Source organism: Chelonoidis abingdonii, chromosome 26, assembly GCF_003597395.2.
Source record: "Chelonoidis abingdonii isolate Lonesome George chromosome 26, CheloAbing_2.0, whole genome shotgun sequence".
Classification (NCBI taxonomy): domain Eukaryota; kingdom Metazoa; phylum Chordata; order Testudines; family Testudinidae; genus Chelonoidis; species Chelonoidis abingdonii.
In genome coordinates this window covers 15,466,756-15,487,850 of record NC_133794.1, presented here as the reverse complement: position 1 = coordinate 15,487,850, position 21,095 = coordinate 15,466,756, and the positions used below count along the sequence as shown (strand labels likewise).

The following is a 21,095-nucleotide window of genomic DNA, read 5'->3' as shown; positions in this document are numbered from 1 at the left end:
TGCCCCTGGAAATTTCCACTACCTGCGTCTGACGAAGTGGGTATTCACCCACGAAAGCTCACGCTCCAAAACGTCTGTTAGTCTATAAGGTGCCACAGGATTCTCTGCTGCTAACTACAGAGAGACAGATTTGAAGTGTTTGTTTCAAAACTATTTCTTTGAATCTGCAGTAATTGGCACTGAGATTGAAGTTGGTTACCTAAGAAATAAAACTAGCAACACAGTTGAAATCAGGGATAGGGAACCTCTGGCGCGTGGGCCGGATCTGGGCCCCTGCTTAATTTCATCCGGCCTGTGGCAAGTCTCCGCGCTGTGGGCTGGAAGCCCTGAGCTTCAGTGCCCCACATGGGGCTGGAGCCGAGAGCGCCAGCTCACCCTGCTGCAGGGGAAGTGAGGGTGCCCCTGCAGCCACTAAGTGCAGGGGCAATCAAGAAAGCTCAGAGTCTGTGTCTGTCTATCCCCGCCCACAGGCACCGCCCCTGCAGCTCCCATTGGCCGGGAACCATAGCCAATGGGAGCTGCAGGGGCGGTTGCCTGCGGATGTGGTCAGCGCGCACAGCATAGAGCCACTTGGCTACATCATAGCCGCTTCTGGAAGCGGCACAGGGCCAGGGCATGAGGGGAGCCTGCCGTAGCCCTGCCACCGACCACGAGCCCATCCAGAGCCCGCACCCCAACCCAGTCCTGAGCCCCCTCCCACATTCCAAACCCCTTGGCCCCAACCCGGAGCCCCCTCCCACACCCTGAACCTCTCATTTCTGGCCCCACCCCGGAGCCTAGGGGAAGCCCCGAGCCTCCACGCCTCCTCTCTCTCCCCACCCCCCACGGGGCTGCGTGTGGCCTGCAGCTGATTTTTTCTGTGGGCCAGGGGCCCCCAGTAGAATAAAGGTTCCCCACCCCGGTCTAAATTCTAACTTTAACAGACTAAGCAAGATTTGAATCAAGCAGTCTCTCACCCTAAGAGATGTTATGGCAGCTCACAATTCTCAGTACACTGGTTGAATTCCCTTCCCAGCCTGGGACCAATCTCCCCAGTTCAAAGCCTTTGTCTTCCAGCTGCTGAGATGGGGGAGGAGAGAGGCCAAGGAATGATGTCATTGTCCCTCTTTTAAACTTTCCTCCAGCTGCAAGGAAGATCCTTGCTGTGGCGTGGGGTGTAAGGGCCCTCTCTGAAGAGTCTGGGCTGGCCATTGGGAGAGGTGTTTCCCCTTATCGGACCACTGAGACATGTCAGGCTGGTGCTGATGTAAATCTGTCTCACTGGGTGCACCTTTGTTGCCACTGAAAGGCCGACTGCAGGCGTTCCCAGCCTCACAACATATTTCAGTAACACACACATAGCAAAACCTCATAACTTCCCATACAATGCTAACACATTACAATCCAACAGGGTAGTAATGTTCAGTGGATCAAGTTTCAGTGATACCTCCCAAGGCAGACTTTGTACCAGACACATCATACGTAAGGCTAAGATTTTGTCATGTATATTTTTAGTAAAAGTCACAGACAGGTCACAGGCAATAAGAAAACGGAAGCTGTGACCTATCCCTGACTCACTAAAAATATCTGTCACAAAATGGGGACCTGTGGGTGCCCATACCGCTTGCAGCGGGGCAGCTGCGTGGGGGCTAGGAGCTCCAGGGGCCCCCTGCCCACAACTGCGAGCTGCCAGGGCTCCTGCTGCCTGCAGCAGCTGGGGGCTGCAGGGTACACCTGCTGCTCACAGCTCTAGGGGTCGCCCCACCAAGAAACCACCAAGCCCAATTATTTGCATCTCTCCAAAAGTCCACAAATGGGACCAATTGTGTTCTGCATACAAAGAGATAGACGAGGTCACAGAATATTTTACTGCTTTAGAGAGGCTGTGCACAATTCATGAGATTCCTGATGACAAGAGAATCCCCACCCTGTTTGCAAAGTTAACTGGTAAAGCTCTGGATATAGTCAATGAAATGCCAATTCAGGATGCTTTACATTACTTTAGATTCAAAGAAATAATTTTGAAACAATTTCAGATCACCTCTGAAACGCAGAGGGTGAAATTTAGAAACCTTCAGAGGAGTGCTGGTCTGAGTAATGGGGAATATATACACAGGACGAAAGATCTGATGGGAAAATGGGTGAGAGGAAAAGATGCTGAAAGTTTTGAACAAGTGTTTGACCCTGTTGCTCAGGAGCGTTTCCTAAGCATGTGTGAAGATGATGTGAAACAGTGTCTGTGGGACAACAGTATAAAAACTGTGGATGAGATGGCGTCTCTAGCTGATGACTTTGAGCAGACCCAGGCATCTATTGAGAAAGAGGATGTTTACAAGTAACTTTGGTGCGACTGTTAGACCTCATGATAAAAAAATGTGTTGTTAATGTTAAACCTGATGACAAAAAAACTGGCACTGATATCAAACCCTAGAAAAAGGGTGCAATATGCATGATTTTTGGGGAAAGATCTTGCACTTGCTAAGAGTGCTAAATAAGAACTCACCCCGTGTTAAGAGGCCATGTGGTAACGGTGCTTCTCAGCTAGTACCTGTAAGAAGGCTTGAAGCTTATCACAGCAGAGAAACCATAACAAACCTGGTCTGCTGCATGGAAGGGGAAACTGAGGTACATCACCTCATCGCAGGCGGTGGGGGTATGCAGTTGGGTGTTTACAAAGATGTTTAGACTGGCTGGTTTGTTCAATACCCTTGTGTCTTCCAGCACTTTAGCATGTGTTCAGTCACTGGTTTTTCTTTCCCGTTGGTGTTCCCTTCAGTACGGGTTCTCAAACCTATCACACCCTTGGGGATTTGGTACTGCAGGGTCTGGTGAAGTAAGGATGTAGGACATTCTGCATATTGGCTGGCCATCTGTGGAGATGTCTCCCAACCCCAGGACTGTACATATGAAAGGAATCCATCTCCCGTCTCGGGCTGACCCTGTGTTCCCCACTCCCAGCACTGAGACCTCCCCCACCCTTTTCCTACGGGGTTGGGATCTGTGCTTTCAGGGTTACAAGTGTTCACCGGTTGGTCAGACACACCTTTTCCTCGCAGCTCTCCCCTCACAGGGGCTTGTGGGCTGGGGTTGGTTTCAGCTCTGTCCCAGGCCTGGCTGGGTCCCAGCGGGTAAATCGCAGCCATGCAACTGCTCTGTGCACACCTGGATGCCCACAACAAGGGCCCATTGTCCCAGGCACTGACAAGGGTTGGCTACAGACCCTGCAGCTGAGCGTGGGGGCCCCATGGCCCCATGGGGAGGGAGTGTGCAGAGGGAGATAGAGCTGTGTCTTCTCGCAAGAACTCTTCCGCCCTACCCCTCGAGCCACCTGGTCATTGCAGCGGTTCAGCCCTGTTTCAAAGCAGGAGTCTGGGCCCTTGTCAATGCTGCCGTCCCTCAGTGGTCCTGCTTCTCCAGACCCCAGCGAGTACCTGTGCTGCTCTAGTGCAACAATTCTCTCCCCTTTCTTAAGAGCAAGTCCCTTTTTAAACAGCTCTGGTCCTTCTGCTTTCTGGTCCTGTGCCCTCCTGGCCTTATCAGGAACAGGCAGCCAGTGTTTGCGGAGACTGTGACTGTTTGTTTCCTTCCTGCCGCTTTTCCTAATGAACAAACTCCGTCACTTTCCCATGGGAGTGTCCCAAGGACCAGCCCCCCACAGCGCTGCTTGGTCCCTGCGGCGCAGCTCTGACACCCCCATCCCCGGCACTGCTTGGTCCCTGTGGTGCAGCTCCGACACCCCCACACAGCACTGCTCCGATGCCCCCCACAGCGCTGCCCAGTTGTTGCGGCACAGCTCCAATCCTACCCCCCAGCACTGCTTGGTTGCTGCGGTACAGCTCTGACACCCCCCAGGGCTGCTCGGTCGCTGCGGCACAGCTCCGATGCCCGCAACAGCACTGCTCGGTCGCTGCGGCACAGCTCCGATGCCCGCAACAGCGCTGCTCCGTCACTGCGGCACAGCTCCAACACCCCCCCCCCAAACACAGCACTGCTTGGTCCCTGCGGCGCAGCTCTGACACCCCCCCACAGCGCTGCTCTGACACGCTCCACAGCGCTGCTCGGTCACTGCGGTGCAGCTCTGACACCCCCCAGCGCTTCTCGGTTGCTGCGGTGTAGCTCTGACGCCCACCACAGCGCTGCTCGGTTGCTGCGGCGCAGCTCCAACACCCCGCCAGTGCGCTCGGCCGCTGCAGCACAGCTCGAACACCCCCCACAGCGCTGTTTTGTCACTGCGGCACAGCTCAGACACTCCTGCAGTGCTGCTTCGACACCCCACCACCACCACTCCTCGGCTAGCGGTGCATCTTTGATGCCCCTACAGTGCTGCTTGGTCGCTGCGACGTTGCTCCTACTCCCCCACAGCGCTGCTGAATCACTGCAGCGCTGCTCCGATACCCCCCACAGCACTGCTCCGACGCCCCCCACAGTGCTGCTTGGTTATTGTGGCGCAGCTCCGACGCCTCCCACAGTGCTCCTCGGTCACTGCAGCTCTGATGCCCCCCACAGCGCTGGGGCCAGGGAGCTGGCACCATAGCAGTACTGAGGGGCGGTATCAGTCTCCTGGGGGGAAGGTGGGTGGTGCAGATGGCATCCCAGGGGAGGGGCATCATTGACATGCAGTGGGTCTGCAGCTGGAGCCCAGTGAGGCAGTCTCAGCCCTTGGGGGAGCAGGGGAAGAGATGGGGCATCCCCCAGCCCCTGTGCTCTCAGCTTGGTTTTGCTAATTCCTGAGGGCTCACAGTGGGGATACGGGGGTCTCAGGCATGCAGACAGCAATCTCATTTGCAGAACAATCACCAGCGCTCTGCAGACAGCTCCCACAATCCCTTGTACCAGCCATGCCCATGGAGCACGTGGGGGGCGCTGCGGGCGCTGGAGTGGCGGCTCATGGTCCATCTGCGGGGAGCCTGGGACCTGGGAAGGGACCCTGGGGTGGCTGGGGCAGAGGGGTCCAGCTCAGCTGCCATCTCCGACTCATGGCCCTTTCCTTCTCCATTCCCCAACAGTATCAGCATCCTCGTCGGAGCTCCCAAGGCCAACACAAGCCAGCCCAATGTCACACAGGGCGGGGCCGTTTACTACTGCCCCTGGCACCGGGGCAACAGCAGCTGCACCCCTATTGAATTTGACCAGACAGGTAAGGGCGCATCTGCCTCATGTGAGGAGGGGCCAGTATGTTCAATCCAGCAGCGGGGGGGCTGTCAGCTATGCTCCTCCCCTTGGGCAGTCTCCTGTCAAACAACTGATGGACATCAGCAGAGCTGGGTGTGGGGGAGCCCAGGGCTGGGATAGCAGGGGGCTGCGGGTCAGGATTGAGGGGCATCAGCAGAGCTGGGTGTGGGGGAACCCAGGGCTGGGATAGCAGGGGCCTGTGGGTTGGGATTGAGGGGCATCAGCAGAGCTGGGTGTGGGGGAGCCCAGGGCTGGGGTAGCAGGGGGCTGTGGGTCAGGATTGAGGGGCACCGGCAGAGCTGGGGCTGGAGCCCAGGGCTGGGATAGCAGGGGCCTGTGGGTCGGGATTTAGGGGCATCAGCAGAGTTGGGTGTGGGGGAGCCCAGGGCTGGGATAGCAAGGGGCTGCGGGTCAGGATTGAGGGGCACCAGCAGAACTGGGGGTGGAGCCCAGGGCTGGGACAGCTGAGGACTGCGGGTCATGATTGAGAGGAATCAGCAAAGCTGGGGGGTGGAGCTGAGGGCTGGGATGGTGGGGCTGTGGGTCAGGATTGAGATTCTCTATTGTCCATCAGATGACTTATGTACGGGTGATGCCTTGAGGCCCTAGGCAGGATTGGGGGATCCCATGGGGCTGGGGCATGGAGAATTTCCCTCCTCCACAGGGTTTGTGCCCTGTCGCCTAGGTCAGTCCCCTCTGGGTTTGAAAGCTGCCACATGAGATTCCCCAGCCCCGGCCCGTCTCCTCCCTCCCCAGCCAGGCGGTTTCGGTTGTTACCCAGCCCAGCGGCGGAGCCGAAGGGGATCGGGCCCCGTTCCACTGGGTGCCCTGGCCTGCCTGCGCAATGGGAGCTGAGAGCTGAGGGCTGATTCTTGCTCTTGGTCAGCTCCATGTGGGGCCAGGAGCCGGCCTGCAAGCTGAGCCCCTGCGACTCCCACGGGCCTGTCAGAGACTTTCTGCCTTGGAGAAACCTGAGCAGGGGGGAACCTGCTACCATCTCCCCGTCCCCTCTGTTGGCTGGACCCAGGGACCCTACAGTGCAGCCCCACCCTGGGGCCATCTGCCATGCAGTCCCATCCAGTCTCACAGCGCCCCCTGGTGGAGAGGCTGGGCTGGGGTAGCTGGGAGCTCCCCCTACAGCAGGTGCCCCTGCTCCGCTCCCCACAGCGCCCCCTGCTGGACCAATTTGGATCTCCCCTCACAGTCAGTGTTCCCGCCCCGCTCCCCACAGCGCCCCCTGCTAGATCAATCGGGAGCTCCTGGTGGGGATCAGGTTGGGGTGGGGGGCAGGTTTGGGGAGGGCGTCAGCTATCCCAATCCCAAGCCAGGGGAGGCTGAGCGGCCTGACAGTCAGTGGCCCTGGTAGAGGAGAGCCCAGATGAGCTGTAATCCCAGCCACAGGGGGTAGCTCCTCTGGCCAGCCCAGCCCCCCAGCGCTGCCAGGGATGGGCTGTGCTGGGGGCGTGCTGGCCCCTCCCAGCTTAGATTTTTCCTGTGCCCCCCCCACCTTTCCCCTCCGCTATGTGTTTCCTCGCCACTTCCTTTCCCAAATGGCCATCTGCTGTCACTGCGCCCCGTTAAACATCCCACGCGCCCCCCTCCAGAGGCGGCTGCAGTTCCATGGCAGCCATCCTCTTCCCAGCATCCTCCTGGTTTTAACTAGGTGATCCCAGCTCAGGCCCTGGCATCACTTTGCGTGGGGGCAGGTGGGGTGCAAAGTCCTGATCTCGGCCTTGTGATGGGCACATCCATCCTGTCGCTCCCCTAGGGTGACACACTGGGTCCCACGGCAATGATCAGTGCAAGGCTGGGGGACCAAGTCATGGGCCAGGGGGGCAGGAGGGGAGCTCCTGGCATGGTCAGTGCCATCATGGGGAGCTGGGATCCCGGGCTACAGACTGTACAGGGGGGAGGGGACCCCCTGCTCCCACCCACGTGGGCAGGGCTCTGGCTCTGGCTGCCTCTCACTCTGGCCCAGGACAAATATTTACCCAGCTTTGCAAAGGGAAGCGAGGGCTTTGCGGCTGGATTGCAGAGCTGGCGCCTGGCTGGGTGACCTGGAGCGGGGTTTCCCCGGCTGCAGGGATGCCGGTGCCCTGGAGGGGCCGGCTTGGATGGGGCCCTGGCTGGCTCGCAGCCAGGGGATTTTCCTTGGCTCGTTGGTCGGGCCGATCGCGTTACGGCCGGAGAGCAGGACGCGGCCCAATGGGAGCTGTCGCCCCGCACAGCTCGCACTAAACGTTGTTCTCGCTCCAGCCAGACGTGACCCGTCTGGCTCCCAGCCCTGCTGGCGGATCAGTCTCCAGAGGCTCTCCTGGCTCTGCTCCCCGTGGGCACCCGGCCAGCAGCTGGAGCCACATGGCCTCTTGCTCTGGGGCCCTGATCCCTCACCCTGAGATAAGTAGTTAATGATGAACCAGGTGGCTCTGGGCTCATCCACCCCCTGGAGCCAAGATAGGGCAGGGCCCAGGGGAAAGAAGGGGGGATGCAGGAGACATGTGGGGTGGGATTGGGGATGGCCCCCCCCTTGAGGCAGTGTGGCAATGTGGGGAGCAGTGTGCAAAGGCAGGGGGTGCACTGCAGGGGAGGAAGGGTTTAGGAGGGGGAACAGAGCAGATGGGGGGAGGAGTCCTGGGGGTTACAGTACAGGAGGTGGGGGGCAGTGTGGAGCTGAGGGGGCAGAGTGAGTTGCAGCACAGGTTGTGGGGGCCAGTGGGTGGAGGTAGAGGTGCAGGGGAGGGGGCCGGGGGTTGCTGTGGGTGGGGGCAAAGGTGCAGTGGGGGGTTGCAGTGTGAGCTGTGGGTGGGAGCAGGCGTGCAGTCCTGGGGTGGGGTTGCTGTATGGGCTGTGGGTGGGGGCAGGGGAGCAGTACAGGGGTGGGAATTGCAGTGTGGACTGTGGGTGGGAGTAAGGGTGCAGTGCTGGGGTGGGGATTGCAGTGTGGGCTGTGGGTGGGAGCAGGGGTGCAGTGCTGGGGTGGGGTTGCTGTATGGGCTGTGGGTGGGGGCAGGGGGGCAGTACAGGGGTGGGAATTGCAGTGTGGACTGTGGGTGGGAGTAAGGGTGCAGTGCTGGGGTGGGGATTGCAGTGTGGGCTGTGGGTGGGGGCAGAGGTACAGTGCAGGTAGTGGAGGGTACACGTAGTGGAAGATGGGGAGTTCTTGCTCTTCCAAGAATTCATCTGCTTGTGTTTTCCCTTAGAACAAAGCTGAGTGAAGCCCCCAGCATGTGGGACCCACCCAGGGGAAAGGAGGGGCTACGGGCAGCAGGTGGGACCTGCCTAGGAGGGAGGGGGGCTGCGGGTGACAAGCGGGGCCCACCTTGGGGGGAGAGGGGCTGTGGGCAGCAGGCAGGACCTGCCGGGGGCTGGCAAAGGCTGGTGGGAGGGGAGACACTGTCCCTTCCTGGGACACTTTGGCCAAATTCCCTCTTTAGAGATAGGTTGGAACATGTTACCCCCTCCCCCATGGCATTTGCAAGGGGACTCCCCCATGCCAGCAGCTCCCTCCTGGGTGACAGGGCCTCTGGGGCCCCAGGACCGTGCTGTCCTCCACAGGGTTTGCACCCGTGAGCTGGCTGGCATGTTGGGTCAGCGCTGCCCTCTGCGGGGCTGAGCTGGCAGCTCAGCCATGTGTCCTAGGCCCCCCGCGGGGGCAGCAGCTGGTGCCAGTCGTGGGGCCCGGCAGTGACCACACTCCTTCCTGCAGAGTCCCGCCAACATGACTTCAGTGGGAATGGCACAGACGGGCTGACACCGGTGGAGTTCAAATCCCTGCAATGGTTCGGAGCAACAGTGCGGTCCCACGGCAGCTCCATCCTGGTGAGAACGGCACAGGGGGACCTGGCTGGGTAGTGCCGCCGAGGGGTGGGCTGGGGCTGATTCTCTGTCTGGCTATGGGGTAGCGGGGTTCCTGCCTGGCCCCACACTGTGCTGGGGTAGCTAGTAGGTGGGTGGACGCCATCAGGTACCAGGGCCTCCTATGCCTTGGTCGCTCGGTCTCCCCTGTCCCCAACTGCTGCTCACCCAGCTGCTCTGTCCCTGCCCAGGCCTGCGCCCCCCTGTACAGCTGGCGCACCCTCAAAGAAGAATCTGGCCGAGACCCAGTTGGCACCTGCTACCTGTCTGTCAGCAACTTCACCAAGTTCGTGGAGTATTCGCCCTGCCGCTCAGGTACCGGCTCAGAGAACAGGGGGAGAGTCCCTTAGTGCCCTCTCCTGGGGCTGGGTTGGGGGGCAGTGGGCAGGAGACCCCAAACTCCTTGGCTCCCCCAGCAGCAGATAACCCCTTCTTTGAGGGATCACCAGGAAATCTTTCCATCTCAGGCCTCGGGCCTCCCTCACAGCCCCAGTGCTGGGCTGGGCACACGTTCCCAGGGGATGGCGTCAGAGTGGGTGGGGACAGCATTACCTGGGAAGGCAGGGAAAAGAACCTAGTGGCTAGTGCAGGGGACTGGGAGCCCAGAGTCCCACCCTAGAGTGCTGGTGTCCAGGGTCAGAGCCCCCTGCCCTCCTCCCAGTCCTGCTTGCCCTCCCGCCCCCTGAGTCCCTGGCCCCCATCCCACCACTCCCTCTTCACTGGTGTTTCTCTCTGCAGATCTGAACTCGGCGGCTGGGCAGGGTTACTGCCAGGGTGGCTTTAGCGCTGAGTTCACCAAGGTGAGAGGCCCTGATGCCATGCGGCTGCACCCCTGAGCTCTGCGGTGAGACCCCCCTGAGCGGGGCTGGGTCCCGGACTGTAGACTCTGGTACCTCCTGCCCCACAGAGCTGCTCCTTGAACCCAGACCCACAAACAGGCACCTCCTATGGGAGCGCTCCCCTAGCTGGTAGCAGTTGCAGGTCCCTTATCCTCTCTGTGGGCGCCCCCCCTAGAGGGAGCATGTTCTTATATGCAACAGCTTGCGTGTTGGGAGCTGCTGGATGCTGGGAGTGGGGCCTTGTGAGGAGCCCCCTCAATACCTCCAGCCCATCCCGGTCACATCCCCCATGCCCCACAAGCGGGGCATTGCCCTGTTGGGCCAGCTGGGTGGGTCTCTGCCTGCTCCCCCCCTCCCACCTGGTGCCAGGGCAGGTCTCCGGCGGTATCACTCATTCCCGCGGGGACACAGAGAGCAACAGCCCTTCCCATGTCTCCCCGACTCCTTGGGGGGCAGCATGGGGCTCCTCTCTGCCCGTTGCAGCTGGGCCTGCAGAGACCAGCGCTGCCCCCACTCTGCTACCCCCCTGGGGAGCCCTCCCTCCCCAGCTCTGGGGTGGAGGGACACTGAACCTACTCAGCCCAGCTGCCTCCCTTGTGGCCAAGGGGGGAGCAGTAGGGATTTGGTGGGGGAGGGGTGAACCTAGTGACACCCCGCTGGGGATAGTCTCTCTCCCGCCTCCCGACTCCCTGGCAGGATCTCGCCTTGTGGCTCTGACTGGGCTCTTTGCTCTGCAGACGGGGCGAGTGCTGCTGGGAGGCCCTGGAAGCTATTTCTGGCAAGGTAAGTACCCCCACCCCCTGCCATTGCCCTACCCCACCGTCCTTCCCCTCTCTCCACCTGCTACAGCTCTCCCCATCTTTTCCCTCTTCTACCCCTCCTTGGGGTACCACTCCTTCCCCTGCCCACCCCCCAGTACTGGCCTCTCAGCCGCCCGCCCCATCTTCCCACAGGCCAGGTGATCTCAGCCACCCAGGAGCAGATCAAGGAGGCCTATTACCCCGAGTATTTAATCCTGGACACCCAGGGGCAGCTGCAGACACGCCAGGCTGCCCCTGTCTATGATGACAGCTATCTGGGTGAGTGCCCCGGCTGATGGGGGAAGGTACCCTCTGGGTGGGGGAAGGGATCACTGACTGTAGAGCGAGGGCCCCCAGTATTTGGCGGGTTACCCCTTCTAGGTGCCTGTGGGAACCGAGCTGGGGGTCTTGGCCCAGCTCCCAGCAGACCGAGGTGCCTCACTGCAGGTTCATGGGCAGTCTCAGGCGGGGAAGACGGGGAACTGGGCCTGCTCCCTAGGCCTGGGCATAGGCACTGCACCTGGCCATGCTGCCAGCTTCAGGGGCTGAGACTCGAGTGCTGCTCCCCAGTACCAAACGGAGAGATGTTCCCAAAGCCAGTCTCCCTTGCCAAGTGTCCCAGCCGCAGGGGTGCATAGTGATACCTGCCGTGGGCGGGGGAGACGGGGCAGAGGTATTCCTCATGGGGGGGCTGGGGGCGTTCCTGTTTATAGCTGAGGAAATGGAAGCTGTACTACTCCCAAGGACACGCAACAAAGTCAGGAATAGAACCCGGGAGTCCTGCCTCCCGGCACCTCCCACAGCTCCAACCACTAGATCCTACTCCCCGCCCAGAAATGGCAATAGAACCCAGGAGTCCTGACTCCCAGCCCCACCCTGATCCAACCACTAGATACCAGTCCCTGCCTCTCAGCCCCTGCTGCTCCTTGGCGCTTTACAGACAGTAACTAAGGGAACAGCTCTGGGGAGCTCCTCTAGTGCAGACTCGGCCTATCCCTTGGCGCAAATGGGTGAGTGAGGCATGGAGAGGGACTGAAGCTTTCCAAGGTCACGGAGCCCCCGACCCCGTCACCCAGTGCCCCGTCCCTGGAACTAACCCATCTCCAGGGCAGAACAAAGCAGCTGAGGAATGTTTCTGTGTGATTCCCTTTTAATCCATCAGCCTGTCACTGAGAAACCAGATTCTCTTGCCCAGTGTTGATATAGGGCCTAACCAAAACAATGGGGACAGAAGGGCCAAGGGCTGAGTGGTGCCGGAGCCAAACCCCTCTGCTCCTCTCCCCATGCAGGATATTCTGTGGCCGTCGGTGAGTTCAGCGGGGATTCCACTGAAGGTACTGCCATTCTGGGCTCTCTGAAGGGGGGGAAGGGAGAATAAATGCTGAAGGCCCCCACAAGTTTTGCCCCTGTTCTAACACCCCGTAGACATGGCAGGGTCAGTCCCGGGGCAGAACAAGTGCTGGTTGGAGCCCAGGTACTCTGAAGAAGCAGCTGCTATGGAGGAGGCTGAGCTGATGCTCCTGGGTCTGGCCAGATGGGCTAGGAAGCTGCATAGGGCAGGCTAGCTCCAACCATGGGGCCTGGCTGGGCCCAGCGTAAATGACAGAAATGAGCATAACATGCTACCCTGGGTGAGGTTTGAACCCAGCACCTCCAGGGCCCTGCCCTTGAGCAACCGAGTAGGCTGTTAACCCTGGTGGGCCAGCCACTGTTACATGCTAACCCCATGTTACATGAGAAATAGCCAGATAGCTGAGCTGGGGGAGGCTTGGGGGGTTGACTCTGGTTCGATCTGCCAGTCCTCCTGCACTGAGACAGTGAACTAGCCACCAGTGGGTGCAGGGTGGTGGATGGATTGTTGGACTCTGGAGATCTGAACCCCGGCTGGGCTGGGACTGGAGTTTGGGCTCTAGAATTCTCCCCACACCTCGCCCCCCATGTGGGTGAACTGCTTTACCCTGGGATGTGGCGTTGGACAGCCCAGGGTCACACCAGCCTGGGGTGCTGGCCTGGCTTTATCTGCGTTGTCCATCCCACCCCAGCATCCCACAGGCTGAGCTGCCCCCAGGGACCTGCCCAGAGCTAACGGACCCGTATCTCTTTGCTCCTTTGCAGACTTTGTGGCTGGTGTTCCCAAGGGAAACCTGACCTACGGCTACGTAAGATCCTGAGCTGGGGCAGTAGGGTGGGGTTCCTCCCCGGGGGCCAGGAGAGTCCCCCGTCTCTCCACCTGGCTGCACCCAAATGCCCCAGGTCTCTTCTTTTCCAACTACATCTCTGCTAGACTGGGCCCTCCCTCCATGTGCCCTGGGAGCCCCTTGCACTAGGCTGGCTCGGGCTGTGGCTCCCAGTGCTGCTGCACCCCCCAGAAGTGGATGGTTTGGCCCCATTCTCCTACCCCTGCTCCAACCAGCTTGGCTTTGCCCCACCCCCCGGGGTGTCAGCAGGGCGGGGGGGCGGGCAGTGCTCATGTCAGCAGCTGTTGCTTGCAGGATGGTGGAGTGGGGCGGGGCCCACAGTACAAGCTCCCCTACCTCCAAGCATGGATCTTGCTAAGCCCCACAATCCTGCTGATTCGGTCGTTTCCATAGTAACTAACACACTGCCCCGGGCAGGGCTGAGGGCACGTCTACACTGCAATTAACCACCTGGGGCTGGCCAGGCCGGCTGACTCAGACTAAGGGGCTCTTTAATTGTGGGGTAGATGCTGAGCCCTCCCACCTCACTGGGTCAGACATCTCGGTGCCACCCCAAGCCCTGATATCTGCCCCACAGTTAAACGAGTCAGCTGGCCTGGCAGCCACGAGTGCAGCATAAACATACTGTGACTGGGAGAAGCCTGAGCCAAGGCCAGGGGGTAAAGAAATGGAGGGTGGAGATGGCGTGGAGGAAGTAGCGGCCCGGCTCACCCAGGGCTTTGTGGTCACTCTCACACATGTGACCCCATCATCCGCTCTGTCGCCATCACAGGCCCTTCCTGTGACCTGTCCGGGAATCCTGCTGTGCCACAGAGTGACTGCCCAAGCAGCTCCCGAGTCCTGCCCCTCCCCAAACTCCCATGGCTTAAAGATGACAGGGGAGGTTTTAGAGGAGAAATGGGACTTAGCACCCTGGATTCTGCTCTCTGCTCTAGGGAGAGTGGGGTCTAGTGGTTAGAGGGTGCGTGCGTATGTGTGTGTGCGCGCTAGGACTCAGGACCCCTGGATTTTACTCTCTGCTCTGGGGGGACTGGGGTCTTGTGGTTAGAGTGTGGGTGGGGCTGAGAGCCCAGGACTTCTCTCTGACATGGTTTCGCATCTATAATGTGGGGAGGGCGCTTAGCTGCTGTGGGCATCGCCCGTAGAGCCCCTCAGAGAGGAGGTGCCAAAGAAGTGGGAATTGGATTTTCTACCTGATGAAGTTGCAAACACCAAGTGAGATCCCCCGGCTGGGCTCTGGGTCAGCAGAGCACTGGAGTGAGCAGGGGCTGCCTGGGCCAGAACTGTCCAGAGGAAGCGAATAGAAACCGCCTGGGGGCTGGGACGGGCGTGAGTCCTGATCAGAGCAGTTCTGCACCGCAGGCTTGGGATGGGGACTCGGCAGCCAAGCTGTGACCTGGGTTTTCTCTTGCCAGGTCACTGTCCTGAATGGATCAGACATGAAGTCCCTGTATAACTTCTCTGGAGAGCAGGTGAGCAGGATGCACCAGCCACATAGGCCAGGTCCCTGTGCTTGGCAGGAGCTCTTCTGTCATCTGAGCAGGGCTTTGGAACGAGGCCACCCTGAGGGATCGAACGAGCCCCATGGGGAGTGGGTGACAGGTGATGCCCACTAGGCCACTTGCTGGGTGGGAGCTGCTAGCTCTTCCCAGGGGGAGGGGCACGACCATTACCCAGACCATGTGTCACTGACCCAGAGGGCCCCTGGGTAGCACCATGGGGCTGCTAGAAGTGCTTCCGTGTTGGAAATAACCCTGTTAGTAAGGGGAGGAGAGTGAATAATCTCCTGCAGCATAGGAAAAAGCCCCTTCCCCAGCATTTGTGCCAGTGCCCAAGAAACAGCAGACACGCCTCCTGAGCCAGCCGGCAAGGGGCCCGTTGCTGTCTTGGCACGTGGGCGGCGTGTTAATAGAAAGATGGTCTCGGGAGCACTCTCCCCGGGCTGGTGGCCCCATGGGCCCAGCAGCATCAGCTGCCTCTGTAGAGGGGTGACTTTGGCTGCATCTCTGGCTGCAAAGGGGCAGAGCCCAGGGCAGCAATACTGACTGAAGCAGCTGGGCCCTGGCCCTTCGCATGGCCTTTAGCAGCTGGGGATGAGATGGGGAGCTGGCGCCGTGCGGCATTGGGTCCCCGCAGGCTTGGGGTGTCTGCACCAACACTGGGGGGGAGGGGGAATTTGCCCCCTTGAGGGGGTTGGGGGACAAGAAAGGGACGTTTTGAAAATCCCTTTGTCATCCTGGCAGCGTCCCCGTCTCAGGCCAAGATCGGACGCACCAGCTCCCTGCCCCAGCCCCCTGCTCACCACGGGGAATCAGCCCAGAGCCCCTGCTTCACCCCGCCGGCTGCAGAGTCGGGACCAGCCCATGGCTAGGCCCAACTGGAGGGAGCTCCTGGCCCCCAGCCTCTCATGTGGGCCCCGCCCTGGGAGGTTTCCCCACTTGGGGCGGGGAGTGGGGGGAGAATCCATCGGGAATCTGCAGCCTAACTGCTGAACGCGGTGCTCCCTTTCTCCCCCCTAGATGGCAGCCTACTTCGGCTACGCGGTGGCTGCTGCTGATGTGAACGGTGACGGGTGAGTGCAGGGTCCTGCTAGCCGGGGTGTGTTGGTGCCGGTACGGGGGGGGTTTAAGGGGGGCAGTTGGGTCAAGCAGGGAAGGTCTGGGCTGTGTTAAGGGGATAGGGGTCCAGCATCAGAGGCATAGCAGTGTGTGGGGGAGGGGAGGCACATGGGGGCCTGTGTAGTGCATGGAGGGAGGGGGCAGGACTTGGAGCCTGCTGACCTACCAGCATCTCCTGTCATAGGGGATGGGACAGAGCCTCATCTCTGAGCCCAGTTCCTCCCCACACACACATTCTGGGTCCTACACTGGGAGAACCCCCTCCATCTCCAAAACCCTTCCACTTCATTGCAAGATATGGCCATCTGAGAGACATCCTCTCCCCCACCATGGCCATACAGTCACTGCCGGAGCTGCTGCGGGTTTAATGGAGCAGGGGCTGGGCGGGAGTGGGGCTGGGGGTGTGTGTGTTAGCGGGGACCAAGGTGTGTGTGGGTGGGAGCAGGGCCTGGAGGGGTGTGTGAGCGGGAGCCTGGGGCGCTGCATGGGAGCGGGGGCAGAAGCGGCGCAAGGGTTTCTGGCACCCTAGGCAGAATTCGGGGGGCGGCATTTAGTGCGCTCCCCACGGGGCACGCAGGAGCTTCTGGTTCTGCTCCCATCGCGCCGCTGAAGAAGGACCCTCCGCCGAAATGCCTCAGGCGACAGCGGCAGTCATTGAGCTGCTCAATTACCTGCCACTGTTTTCCGCGGCAAGTTGGCAGAAGATCCTTCTTCGGCAGCACAACGGGAGCAGAACCGGAAGCTCCTGTGCGCCCCGTGGGGAGCGCACTAAATGCCACCCGCTGAATCCTGGCGCCCTAGGCGACCGCCTATGGTCGCCTAATGGAAGCGCTGGCCTGGAGCGGGGGCCAGGGTTTGTGTGGCTGGGAGCAGGGCCCGGGGGCTGTGTGGGAGTGGGGGCCAGGGTGTGTGTGGGCGGGAGCGGGGCCTGGGGGCTTTGTGGGAGTGGGGCCCAGGATGTGTGTGGGCAGGAGTTGGGGCCAGGGGGCTGTGGGTGGGAGCAGGTTCCAGGGGGCTGCGTTGGAGCAGGAGCCAGGGGGTGTGTGGGTGGGAGCAGGTTCCGGGAGGGGGTGGGAGCGGGACCTGGGAGTGTGTGGGTGGGTGTGGGGCCCAGGGTATGTGTGGATGGGGCAGAAGTGGGGCCTGGGATGTGTGTGGGTGGAAGTGGCAGCTCCTCTCCCCTCTGAGGAAGTGGTTGACCGCAGGCCCAGATCTGATTCAAACACACACACTCTGCTCATGCGCAGCCCCACCCAACTCATCCCCCTGCGTGTTCACTCCCCCCACACACACAAACACCTCATCCGCCTGTGTGTGCACATACGCACCCCCCCACCCTCCCACGCACACCTATGCACACACCCTCTGTGCTTGCACACTCAAGGCTACAGGAGCCCCAGAGGATCCTAGCCCCTGGGTCTCACTAGGTGAAGGGGATAGAGTGGGTGGCAGTGCTGGAGCCAGGGGGTCGGCTTCTCCCCTGCCTCATGGGGGAGCGGGGAGCTCAACCGGGGCTGTGTGGCCTGTTCTTCCTAGGCCGAGCCTGACAGTGGGTTAGCACCGCATGTGACGGGGAGTTGAGGTTGCAGACATCTCCCTGCTGGGCTGCACCCTCTGTTCACCCCTGGCAATGACTGTGGGTTTGTCTGCACTGCAGTCCGATAACCGCCTCTGCCACCGTCTCAGGCTAAGATGCTGGTTCACTAGCTCTGGGACTCTCCCACCTCTCAGGGCTCTAGAGCCCAGGCTCCAGCCCGAACCCCAGGGTCTAACCCTCAATGAAACAGCCCCTTAACCTGAGCCAGCTGGCACAGGCCAGCCATGGGTGTTAATTGCAATGTAGACATACCCTGTGGGGCCAGGTGGCCCTCTCTGTCCTCTCCTGTGAGTGTTAACTGGCTGTGGAAGAGCTTTAAAAACTCACATTAAGTGGCCGTCCTTAGGTTTCAGTTAACATGACAGATTTTTTTAAAAAAGCTTTCTTCCCAGCTGTCAGGGTGAGAGGCTTTATAGCAAACTGCTGTTCGGGTTCTCCGGCGTGTAGGTGGCAAGCCCTGGGACAAATGACACCTTGCCCAAGTGGGCACTGGGAAATCAGGGTTCTGGTCCCAGCTCTGGGAGGGAGTGGGGTACAGTGGCTTGGAGCAGGAGTCTTGTGAAGCATCAGGACTCCTGGGTTCCAGTCATGTCCCTGTCGCTCCTGACATGGGGTGAGTTGGGGCCGGGGGGAGGGAGGTTCTAGGTGTCTCGTGGGCCTGGTATGGGGGGAGGGATTGTAGGCGAGTGAGTGCACCCCACAGTGGCAGCTCCTCTCCCATGGAGTGGGCCTGGCTTCCTGCTCTGGCATGTGGGGTCGCAACAGGTTGCAAGGCCCAGAGGGGGAGCCAGGCTCTGCCTTTGGGGCAGGAGCCCCCACTGTGGGGTGAGTACGAGGCAGGCTCACTCTCCAAACACCCACGCACACCCCAGGCTCCTCTCCGCCAAGGGCCAGGAACAGGGCTGTGGATGAGCTGGCTGCTGGAGCATCAGTGTGCTGTGAATGTGTTCCCCGGCTGAACATATGGTGGAAGGGCGAGTTACCCACTGGCATGGGAGCCCTCGATGCCCCTCTGGGCCTGTCGACTGCTCTAGCACAAGCCCAGATTCTAAGCGCCCGGTCTCTCTCTCTCTCTCTCTCTCTCTCTCCCCTCTACCCGAAGCCTGGACGACTTGCTGGTGGGCGCCCCGCTGTTCATGGAGAAGACAGAGGATGGGCGGGTGCAGGAGGTGGGCAGAGTCTACATCTACCTGCAGCAGCCCCATGGCATGGAGCTCAATGCCTCCATGGTGTTGACCGGGCACCAGGAGTTCGGCCGGTTTGGGAGCACCATCGCCCCGCTGGGAGACCTGGATCAGGATGGCTATAACGGTTAGCGCACACATGTGTGTGATTGTCGCCCCCTGCTGGCTGCAGCTGATGTAGGATTTAAGCTAGGTGTGTGTGCCGGTTTAGTTTGACCACTCCCTGCCACGTGTCGGGGGCTGGAGCTGGAGCCAGAGCGTGCAGGGTCTGGCTTCTGGGATGACGTGTCCCCTGCAGGGTGGAATTACCAACTCTCCTGTTATTTCATTCCCGTCAGTAGCTACCAGAGGCAAAAATAGCTCAGGGAAAATCGTAAACGCAAGTGCAGACACAGTGAATGCCAAGCCTCTTGGGGTGGGGGGGCAGCAGCTGCTGGGGGTGTGTAACAGTCCTGCTAACCTCAGAATCCTTTGCAGGTCCCCGCTGGTGGAGCATCAGCCACACATTGCAGCTGATGCTGGAGGTTCATTTTGTTAGACCCTGAAGGAGTTGCTCACCCCATGTGAGGGATGGGATGGGAGTGGGCACCTGGCTGGGCAGCAGTTGGTCCTGCTCGGCGTGGCCGGCCTGCTCTGCTAGGCTATGAATGTAGAGGAATCCAGGTGCCTAATGCCCGCTAGCCTGGAAAGGAGATAGTGCTGGCCTGAGCCCCGCGGGGTGTGGCAGGGGCTGGCCTCCAGATGCCGTTGTTCTGAGTACGAGAGCTTCCTGGGCCACCTTAGACAAGCAGCTGTCAGGGGTGATCTAGTTCTTACGCAGACCTGCCGTGAGTGCCGGGTGAGGTCCCTTCCAGCCCTGCACTTCCAGGAGGCTAGGGACTGAAAAGCTGCTTATCACACACTGAGCTGTTCCGCTGCCCCTGCCACACTCGTGAGCCGCCCCTCACCTGGGGGCCAGGCTGGGAGCTAGATCTGGTCTGTGGTGACCAGAAGTCTCTCCCTAGCCAGCTATTCAGGGTCCCCCAGATCTCAGCCTTGTTCTCTTCCGTGGCAGCCTCAGCGCCCTGTGGAGACCCAGCAGCCCTCGCCCACCTCGGGCTGGGCAGGGAGGGCAGGCGTGTGAGAGAGAAACCAGAGGAAGGGTCGGTCCCTGCAGCCGTCACTGCCCAGCATTGAAAGGGACGGCTCCACGGATGAGCTAGGCTCCTGGTGGCTGGTCGTCTTTCCCAGCCGTGAACCCCTGGGCCTGTTTCCCTGCTGCCAGTGCTGGGGCAACGGATAGGAGCGGGGTCCGGCTCTTCCAAGGTGCCTCATGCCCTTCTGTTGACCTTGGTATTTGCCTCCTCCTAGACGTTGGCATCGGGGCTCCCTTCGGCGAGGACGCGCAGCAGGGCACGGTATATGTGTACAACGGCCAGGCAGGCGGGGTGAACGCCCAGCCCTCGCAGGTCCTTCGGGGGCACTGGCCGCACAACCGCTCGCCCGACTTCTTCGGGTTCGCCCTCCGTGGAGCCAAGGACCTGGACGGAAATGGCTACCCAGGTGAGGGCTGGTCCAGGGAGATTTGGCACCACCTCCTGTGACTGCCTGGCCCTCCAAGTGCCCACGGGGGGTGGGGTGTCAGCCACCTGGTCCCCGGGAGAGGCGGCCAGCATCATGGCTCTGAGCACAGATTGTGCCCAGTGCCTGAGCTGGCTGCTTGGAGGCTGCACTGCTCCCTGACTCCAAGAGGAGGTGCTGTTTCTGGCAGGCTCCATTCCCTTGCCAGCCTGTGTGTCTCTCCATCCCAGGTTGCCTCTGGGCTCCCCATTCTTGCCTCCTGCACTCTCTCATCCTCCAGTTCTAGCACTCAGTGTGCATCTGGGACGAGTGCTGCTTCTAGTGCCTCCTGCTGGGATGCGATGCCCGAATCTCCCTAGGGGAGAAATCCAATTGAGATCTGCTGGGCTAGCGCAGCCTGAGTGGGTCCCTGGGCCAGTCTGAGGTGCTGGGGGATAGCTTAGTGCCAGCTGGAATGGTGCTGAGTGCTGTGGGATAACTTGCCTCTCGCCTGCCCCACTTCCTCCCATCCCCCTGGCAGCGAGCGCCCTGCTCGCTCCTCCTGGAGCAGACCCCGCCCCATCCTCCTGGCAGCGAGCGCCCTGCTCGCTCCTCCTGGAGCAGACCCCGCCCCATCCTCCTGGCAGCGAGTGCCCTGCTTGCTCCCCCTGGAGCAGACCCCACCCCATCCCCCTGGCAATGAACTCCCTGCTTGCTCCCCCTGGAGCAGACCCCATCCCGTTCCATCCCCCTGGCAATGAACTCCCTACTCGCTCCCCCTGGAGCAGACCCCATCCCGTTCCATCCCCCTGGCAGTGAGCTCCCTACTCGCTTCCCCTGATGCAGACCCTATCCCGTTCCCCTGGCAGAGAGCTCCCTACTCGCTTCCCCTGGAGAATACCCCGCCCCTTCCCCCTGGCAGTGAGCTCCCTGCTTGCTCCCCCTGGAGCAGACCCTGTCCCGTCCCACTGGCAGCGAGCTCCCTACTCGCTTCCCCTGGAGAATACCCCACCCAATCCCCCTGGCAGTGAGCTCCCTGCTTGCTCCCCCTGGAGCAGTCCCTGTCCTGTCCCCCTGGCAGCGAGCTCCCTGTTAGCTCCCCTCTGGTGCACATCTACTGTCCCCCTAGCAGTGAGGTCCTGCTCGCTCCCCTGGCACAGGGTGTGATGATGCAGTTCTGGCGGGACCCAACTGACAGTGCCAATTCAGGACCAATTGCTCAAACAGGGCAGTCACAGCCCTAGGCTGGGGTTTTTCCACCTCTAAGGCAAACCAAACCAGCCAGACAAAAATGACTTTGGTTTCACCCCACTG

General features: G+C 60.7%; 1 protein-coding gene across 1 annotated transcript in view; it reads left to right on the top strand.

Moving 5' to 3' along the window:
- The window catches only part of ITGA5 (integrin subunit alpha 5), a 66,879-nt gene that overhangs the window by 17,940 nt on the left and 27,844 nt on the right, over positions 1–21,095 (top strand). The window contains exons 2-13 of the mRNA XM_032786685.2: positions 4,986–5,116; positions 8,858–8,970; positions 9,198–9,321; positions 9,745–9,806; positions 10,583–10,628; positions 10,799–10,924; positions 11,935–11,979; positions 12,761–12,804; positions 14,259–14,315; positions 15,363–15,415; positions 18,161–18,369; positions 19,593–19,784. Coding sequence (XP_032642576.1) covers positions 4,986–5,116; positions 8,858–8,970; positions 9,198–9,321; positions 9,745–9,806; positions 10,583–10,628; positions 10,799–10,924; positions 11,935–11,979; positions 12,761–12,804; positions 14,259–14,315; positions 15,363–15,415; positions 18,161–18,369; positions 19,593–19,784 — 1,202 coding nt within the window. The remainder of the gene's footprint in view (positions 1–4,985; positions 5,117–8,857; positions 8,971–9,197; positions 9,322–9,744; positions 9,807–10,582; positions 10,629–10,798; positions 10,925–11,934; positions 11,980–12,760; positions 12,805–14,258; positions 14,316–15,362; positions 15,416–18,160; positions 18,370–19,592; positions 19,785–21,095) is intronic.